The 9,181-nt window shown below is 40.8% G+C and overlaps 1 protein-coding gene across 1 annotated transcript in view; it reads left to right on the forward strand.

Annotated features, from left to right (window-relative positions):
- Positions 1 to 724: 724 nt before the first annotated feature.
- The window catches only part of TRPA1 (transient receptor potential cation channel subfamily A member 1), a 92,639-nt gene continuing 84,182 nt past the window's right edge, over positions 725 to 9,181 (forward strand). Inside the window, exon 1 of the mRNA XM_007947353.1 lies at positions 725 to 835. Within this exon, the coding sequence (XP_007945544.1) occupies positions 725 to 835 (111 nt within the window). The remainder of the gene's footprint in view (positions 836 to 9,181) is intronic.

Raw genomic sequence — 9,181 nt, forward strand, 5'->3', positions numbered from 1 at the left:
ACCTGGAAAGAGGTTTTCTAAAAAACCTTATTTCCACCTCAAAGAGGCCTTCAAAAGGAGGTGGACATAGGAAATTCAGAAGGGTTTTAGTGGAAGGAGACCAAATGTCTTCCTAATGTAGCCAGTTATTAATTCTCTGTCTCCCTCTATTTCTCTCTCTTCCTCACACACATAAACACTCATTCACTCACTGGACAACTGGGGTTTGCAGGGTGGAGGTGCAAAGTGGGATGGAGGTGAAGAGAAAGAAGGCACTATTTTTATTGTAACAGAGTCACTGAATTCCGCACTGACCTAGCCCACTTGACTAGAGAAAGTACGCTGCTGGAAACAGGCTGGAGGGACAGACAACTTTTGCTTTCTGCCTTCGCGAGGCAAGCGCTGGACAGACGCAGCTTGGCCCCTCCTTGTCCTTCGTCGACAGGAGGGCTGCGTTCCTGCCTTCTGCCTGCACAGAGCCTGTGGTCCGCGCTATAAGTACCTTGGGCGGAAAAACTCCTTCCAGAAGTTTTCTTAGCTTCTCGCAGAGCGAGTTTTTCACAGCCTAAGGACTCCACCGTGACTGCGAGCTCCGGCCGCGGGCGCGGGCCCGGCCGCTGGGCCAGACTCCTGCTGCTGCTTCCCGGCGGCCGCTTCCGCTGCTGCGCCCGGCGTCAGCCGTTCACTGCGCCCTGTCCCCTCAGGTGCCGGGGGCTGTGGGAAGCAGCTGCACCAGGTGAGGTCAATGAAGTCCGGCCTGAGGAAGATGCTGCGCCCTGGAGAGAAGAAAGAGCCCCAGGGCGTAGTCTACGAGGGTGTGGAGGAAGACATGGACGACGGCAAAGACTCCTTTAAGGTACCTACAGCGATCAGCTGTCTGGACGGGGCTAAAGTCCGGGTGGGGACCAGTTCTCGTTTTGTCCTCGGCAGTTGGAGGTTTCCTTGTTGGCAGCGCCTGAAAAGGAGGGCAGGAAGCGTGGACAGACGAGGCGGGTGCTTGCTTGGCGGTTTGTGTGCATTAGAAGAGGAGACCTCAGAAAGTGGGAACCCTAGGAGGCCACGCTCGCAAAGCACCCGCATAGTGCGTTCTTTGTGCTTTTTTGTTTGCTTGTTTATTTTACCTGTTTTTGCTCTTGGATGGATTATCAGCTGATGGAGGAGACCTAGCGTAGTGCCTAAGGCACTTGACTGCTAACCAGCAGGCTGACGGTTCAAACCCACCAGCCACTCCCCGGAAGGAAGGTTGGGCAATCCTACTTCCGTAGTGATACTGCCTCGGAAACCCAAGAAGGGGTCGCTATGAGTCAGGGCTGACTCCACGGCACATAACAACAACAACAACCCAAAAAGTACCTTTGATAGATGGCAGAAACAGGCAATAGCTTAAAATCAAGACACTTTTGGAGAGTGTGCTGTTTCGTTTGGAATGTTTTGTAGATTTTACTTAGATCCAAACAGCTAAATGATTGTATCTGGCAAAGGTACTTTGGGGTTGAGACGCATTCCTGTCTGGTAGACTTCAACAGAGAAACAGATGCTTGCAATTGAGATATTACAGGGAACGCTCTGGGTGAAACCGAGGCAAGACTGGCAAATTCCTCCAAAGAGTGAGGGGTCAGTAAAAGGAGGCCCTTTGAAGACAGATGAATCGGATCCCACACAACGGCATTGGGTTGGAGACAGATGGGTTTATCCAGGGGCCTCTTTAAGGACCATCTCCTGTGGGTCCTGGGACCTTCTGATCTGAAGGTAGCACTGGTTACTAGGTAATGATGCAGCCTGAGGGGTAGCGGGTGCTGGGCTGCTCAGAAAACCGCCACTGTGTTCCTGCAGACTGTCAGCGGGAAGACAGGTCTCCTCCGTCTCTCTCTAATAATATTTTTTTCTGTATTTGCAGTGAAAGTTTACACAAGTTTAAGTTCGTTTTCAACAATTTCTACATAAATTGTTCAGTGACATTGGTTGCATTCTTCACATTGAACATTTGCAGTATTTCTATTCTGATTGTTCTGTGTAGTACAGGTCTCTTTTTAAACATTATCAACAACAAAAATAACAGTTGCGGAGAGTGCATTCTGGCTCATGGCAACTGCGTGTGTGCTGAGTTTTCAAGCCTGTGACCTTTTCCAAAGCAGGTTGCCAAGCATGTCTTCCCAGACACCTCAAGTTGGGTTTGAGCTGCCAACTTTTGGGGTTAGTAGTCTAGTGCTTAACCATTTACTCCCCCTAGAGACTCTTATAAACATTCAAATATCATTAAAATTGACCCTCTAATCCCTCACTACAAATCCCTCTCCACATTGGAACATTATGTATTTTCTAGGGTTGGGGTGCTTATATAAATATATACACATATTCATGTATCTTTTAATTTACAAAAATGTTAATTCATGGTGTTTTCATTTTGATTTATTCATAAATATATTTTAGAACACTTTTCAAAACAGCACTTGAGATGCACCTCACTGTTTTTAGCAGCTTCCATTGTATGATTGTGTCATGACTCACTGAGCCAGGCCTGCATTGGTGAGCACTTCGGTTTGTTTTTATTTTGCTTTGCTTGAGTGTCTACAAGTGTTTTGATTGAGTATGTCTATGAATGTCAAAGTGCCTTTTTAGTTTGTCTATCTTTGTGGGTACATCTATATGGCAGAGTCCTAGCAGGATCAGTTAGCAGTTTTAATTTTGGTAGATATTGCCTAATTGCCCTCTAAACTGGGTGCACCAGCTGACCCTGTCACCAATCATGTGTCTGAGTCAGGAGCATGTAGTAAGTCACACGCACACACACACACACACACACACAAACCAGACTTCCCCAAATCACTCTGTACATTCAGGTTCAATACCAACTTTTTTCCTGCTTAAGATAAGCATTTTAACACAGGCCTTTTGGCTTAATCCAAATAACTGAGTCATGAGTGGATTTCAAACACTAGGATAATATCTTTTGAACTGGTATTATAGGACAGGAAGAATATACACAGGAATATAACCGGAAGAAATATAAAAACTTTGAAATCATACCTTAAAGGTAGCCATTTCTTTTGCTTACTGGGGTGGTTTTGTTTCCTCAAGGTATTAACTGAAGGATTTCTGTAGCACAGAGCCTCAGATTTCCTTTTTATGTGTTTTTGTTCATCTTTATTTCATTTGATTGCCTAAGACAAATAGGGCCATTTAGGTTACTTAGGGCTTATAGAAGCTATATTACACTTGGTAGATGAAGAGATTTATATATTATCTTTCACTAGTTGCAGTAATTCCAGATAATTTTGTAGCAATCCCAGTAGTTCACTCATTACGAAGCGACATCTGTAACACTGGCAAGTTCTGAACTCCAGGGATTTCTTGGTGGCTTCCTGATTAAAAAGATAGGGTGTGCAACATATTTTCTCCAGCACACATGCACTATCTCAGGAATACTAAAAAGTCAAAGGAAAGCAGAAAGCTTAAAAGATGAGAGATGTGGAAAAAGAACTGACTGATGCCTTTATCCCTTTTAAGTTATCTTCTTTCAGGAGATCTAATATTTTCACAATTGGCCTTTCATGTGTTATTACCTTTCAGGTTAGTTTCCCTCCTTTTGGCTCCTTCACTGCTTATAAGCATTTCACTAAAGCCATAGAAAAAATATGCTCTTTAAAGTCTTGGTGTTTAAGAGTTTAGAATGAGCTTTTCTGAAAGTGGTCTAGTCGATTATGTTCCATATCTCATTATATAGGTCAGAATCCAAAAGAATCTAAAGCACCCTGCAACAATGGAACTACACATTGATGAATATAATGAATGTGTAATTTGGTTTTGATTTATGTATATAAATTAATGATTATATTGCCTAAATGACATCCTCAGCTTACTTTCAGAATGTTAAGAAATCTCTTCAAAATATCACTTAACATGACAACTACTGAATTTAAAGGGTTAGACTTCTTTAACACATCTAGAGAGCTTGAGTAAAGTATTCAGCTGCTGTTTTAGTCATTGTGAATTCAATAATACCTGTGGGCATCCAAACCTAGTGCTTATTCTAAAGCATGTATAATTGATTTTATGTTGACAGCATATCACTGAACAGGCCTATATATTGCTTTTTCTAGCCCTCTGGGATGAGCTGTATAATTCCTTTATTATTTCCCAAAAGAATGTATCAAATTCAAGTGCTAAAATGCTTCCAAATGGATTCAGGTAAACACTTTCTTTGGTAGAGAGACATTGAGAAAGAGCCTATGTTTGCAAGAAACTTATGTTTCATTCATTACTGAATAAGTGGTTTTGGAAATGGTTGGGTGTTTATCATCATATCCTGCACTCATCAAAGCTATTGATAGCTTATATAGAATTCAATTTTGTTCTTGAACAGTAATACATATCTATTTAAAGGACTTACCATAGAAGAGTGATTTCTTGAATACTTATTTGTGATACCAAACCAAATCGACTGCCATTGAGTCAATTCCAACTCATAGTGACCCCTATTGGGTTTCCAAGGTGGTAAATCTTTATGGAAGTAGATTGGCCAGTCTTCCTTCTGTGGAGTAACTGGTAGGTTTTAACTGCCAGCCTTCTGGTTAACAGTCAAATGCTTTAGGCACTGGGCCACCAGAGCTCCTTCTTACTTAACAATGCTGTTGTTGTTGTTGTTGTTATGTGCCGTCGAGTCAAACCCGACTCAGAAGTAGGATTGCCCAACCTTCCTTCCGAGGAGTGGCTGGTGGGTTTGAACCGTCAGCCCTCTGGTTAGCAGGCAAGTGTCTTAGCCACTATGCTACCAGAGCTCCCTACTTAACAATAGCAGAAGCAAAAAACAAAGTTCAAAATTTTAAAGGGATTATGCTTTATTTATTTATTTTTTTGGGGGGGGAGGAAGCTCTGGTGGCATAGTGCCTAAGGCATTTGACTGCTAACTAGAAGGCTTGTGATTCAAACCCACCAGCCACTCCTCCAAAGGAAGACTGGGCAATCTACTTCTGTAGAGATAGTGCCTTGGAAACCCAAGGAGAGGTCGCGATGAGTCAGATTTGATACAATGGCAGTGAGTTCGTTTTTTTTTTTTTTTTTCTCCAAGTTTATGTCAACTTGACATTTCTTGCATGACTCCCTAATATGCTCAATTCTTTATTGGCTATATTAAAATGCATTCAATACTTTAACATTTCGATGTATTTGATGATAGATTTATTTATTTATTTCCCTCTTAAGTAGTGAGAAATGTTTATCTTTAAAATGTAAATTAAAGTTTCTGACACATACATTACCATGTATGAGATGTACCTGTCATAATGAAAGGTAGAACTAAAGCAAGTATCAGGGTGATTTGTTTTGGAGAAGTTTCTGCATTTTCTAAGAATAGTCATTTTATACTGGGTTTCCTGAAAAGCTACAATCTTGTAGAACATTTTGCTTTGATTCATGTGAAGAAATATTTGCCAAGAAATAATTTGGAGAAATTTTCAGGTAAGTGCATTATTTGGCCACATACTTATAAACTAGAAGGAACATTGAGACATCATTTTATATATTGCCATAAGACTAGAATGAGATTCCATTCATTCCACCACCACCACCACCCTTTTTTTTTTTTTTTTTTTGATTTGTTTAAAAAGTGTCTAGAGCACTAGCATTCATCAAGCAGTCTGGGACATTGTAGCATAAATAATAGTCCATGTGGCTTCATGTGATGCCCTGTAAGAGATCTGGTATTTCTTTCCTCCTTCTCTCCACTTGTCCCACCTCCTCTTTCTTCTTTTTATTTTTTTCTCCTTTTCCTTCCCTCTTTCTTTTTACCTTTCTTGTTTCAACTTTTTCCTTCCTTCTTCATCCCTTCTTTCTTTTTCCCTTCTCACTCTCTGGAAAACTTATTTATACATATAAAAGTTTCATGGTAATTAAGTATACAAATGTGTATGTTTATTATAGACAATGTATACAATGAGAGATTAAGAAAAACTAGAGAGTGCTCTCAAACTTTTCTTTTGTTTTTCCTTTTGGTCTCCGAACTCTTTTAAACACTAAAAAAAAAATATTGAGGATACTAAAAAGCATTTGGTTATGTGGATTATATCTATCAGTATTTACTATGTTAGAAAATAAAATGCAAAGGAAATTTAAAAGTTTGAGAATACACATATTCCAGTAACTGTCAGCACTGTGATACCACCCACATCTTGTGGCATCTGGAAAGCTCCACTGTGCACTCCTAAGGGATGAACACAAAAAGGACAGGGCTACAGAATGGTATATTCCAGCTCTCATGGAGACCTCATGAAGGAGATATAATTTTAGAGGGTTATAGGAATATAGGAACTCTAAGGGAGCTCTGTCAGTGTGGTGCTTAAGGCATTTGACTGCTAACCAAAAGGTTGGCAGTCCAAACCCACCAGCTGCTCCATGGAAGGAAGATGGGGCAATCTACTTCTGTAAAGATTTACCACCTTAGAAACCCAATGGGGATCTCTGTGAGTCAGAATCAACTTGATGGCAGTGGGTTTGGTTTGGAGTTTGGAACGACATATTGGTTAAAGCATTCGGCTGCTAACCAAAAGGCCAACAGTTGGGACCCACCAGCCTTTCCATGGGAGAAAGATGAGGCAGTCAGATGCCATAAAGATTTACACCCTTGGAGACCCTATGGGGCAGTTCTACTTTGTCCTAAAGGGCCACTATGAGGTGGAGTCAATTCAGTGGCAGTGGGTTTTTGGTATAGGCAGGTAAGAAACAAGGAAAGGAATAAAGGTACACCCCATTAGGAGGAAAGCATACTAAACACAAGAATGGTGTGAATAGAGAGCACAGCATGATGCTGGAAGAGCACACCTGGAATAGATCATTTGTGTTCAATTTAGAGTCACACCAGAGTTTTAGTTGCAGCCTCAGTCCTGGGCCAAAATCTGCAATCATCTTTGCTTTGGCCTTATCCAAAATTGTGAGATACTTAAATCAATGTCATTTCTGGCATGTCTGAACTGGTGTGTGATCAATGACACTGTCATATCTAAACAATATAAGCATGGGGACTTCTGTTAAGATGGCAGACTAGGCAGAAAGACTGCACAGACCCTCTTCAACAAAGTAAAGGGGAACCAATTAACACAGACACAGAAGATAGTCCTGGACCCATGAGCCTTGAAGGGAAGGATATAGAAGTGGACTAAACCCCAACTAGCTAAAGAATTTGCATGAAAATACCAAAAAAGGCGGCATATGGAGCTGCGGTCTGGCAGCGATCCTGAGCGATCCTGACGGCACGGCACAGACAGCTTGGAGGTGCCGAGTCAGGTAGGACCTAAGAATTAACCTAAAAATCAGCCCTGCTAGCCAGGGACTGCTCTGGTGGCTGGTGAATAAAAGGAGAAGCAGTGAAGAGGAGGGCGGGCTGAGCTGTGGACTTCTGCCTGTCCAGAGGGCACAGCCATTTTGAATGCTTACAATCTGTTTGACCATTTTGGATATTTAAAGAGACAGTGCTATCCCAGATTCCAGGGGCTTAAGAACAGACTTTGCTTGCCAATAACTCCATGGACACTCTTGACCTGGACGACTGAAAGGTGCAACATTCCCCTTGTTACTCTTATACTCCACACCTGCTTGGTGAATGGAGTTGTGGCCATCCCCCACTCCCACCCACCTCCTGGGTCCACAGGAACTCCATCCCATTCTGTATGCTCTGACAGAGCTGGGTGCCCTGCCCTGCCTTCCCCAATTTTTTTTCTTCTTTTTCTTTTTTTTTATTCTTCTCTCTCTTTTTTCTAGTTATTAGTTTGCTTGTTTTTGTCATTTAAAACTATTATTATTACTAATACTTTTGTCTTTTTTACTATTATTCTTTATTTTTCCCCTCTCAGGTTCTAGTTACAGCTTTTTTTCTTTTCCCTGTTCCTGGTTGCAAAAATTTTTTTTTTTCTTTTCTTCTTCTGGTTAACCCTGTTCCTTGTTTTTCTTTTTGCATTTTTCCCATTTTTTTTTTCTTCATTAGTCTCCTTCTCTATATTTTTTCTCTTAGTATACCCAGATATTGTAGGCTTTCTTGTTTTTTTCTTCTTCTTGTTCCCTTTTTTGGTTACTGTTCCTGTGTGATTACATGGCGTATTTTTTGCCCAGGTGTTCTTAGTTTTTTGATGGTTATTCAGTTGTAATTTTTGTCTAACTGAGTAGGAGACAGCAACAGTCCCCACAAGACACACCGATACCCACACCTCCTGCAACTTCACTTACTGAGCGAGAGCCACCACCTCCTTCTCCACTAACAGACCAACGATAAAAAAACACCAAGAAGAACCTGAATCACCCTTGGCTGCTCTTCACAAACAGTTAACAGAGATCTAAATACAACAATGCCACTATGTCTCAGAGATAACAGACCATCACAGTCCTCACAAAGAAGCAAGATAAAGGGGTAGAAACAAGGGAGAGCAGGATACAGACACAAAACACATCCCTGAGGAAGAAGCAGCATTGGAACTCTCTGATAAGGAATTCAAAAGAATTATATTTAGGTGTCTTCTAAGGATTGAGAAACAGACCAAAGAAAACACAGAAAAAACCCTAGAAGAATTTTGGAAGAAAATACAAGAACAAAATGACAAAATAAATGAAAAACTAGAAATGATTGTAAATCTACAGATAGAAATCCAGAAGATTAATACTAAATTGTCAGAAATAGACAACACATTGGAAGGGCAAAGGAGGAAAACTGATGAAATGGAAGACAGAATTAATGACACTGAAGACAAATACCTGAATACTTTTTTGGAAAGGGATTAATCAGAAAAAAAGTCAAAACAAAATGAAGAAAGCCTAAGGTTCACGTGGGATACCATCAAAAGAAATAACCTACATGTCATTGGAATTCCAGAATAGGAAGAGAAAAATAAAACCACTGAGGAAATTGTCCAAGATTTGCTGGAGGAGAACTTCCCTGATATGAATGATGAGAATAAATCCATTCAGGAAGTCCAATGAACCCCAAACAGGATCGACCCCAAAAGAAAATCACCAAGACACATCATCATCAATCTCATCAAAACCAAAGACAAAGACAGAATCCTGAAAGCATAACGGGAAAAACAAAAAGTTATATACAAAGGACAGCCAGTAAGAATAAGCTCTGATTTCTCAGCAGAAACCATGCAAGCAAGAAAGCAATGGGACGATATATATAAAACCCTGAAAGAGAAAAATTTTCAACCTAGAATTATATACC

This window comes from Orycteropus afer, unplaced genomic scaffold, assembly GCF_000298275.1.
Source record: "Orycteropus afer afer isolate SDZICR_OR568_19922 unplaced genomic scaffold, OryAfe1.0 scaffold00181, whole genome shotgun sequence".
In the NCBI taxonomy this organism is placed as follows: Eukaryota; Metazoa; Chordata; class Mammalia; order Tubulidentata; family Orycteropodidae; genus Orycteropus; species Orycteropus afer.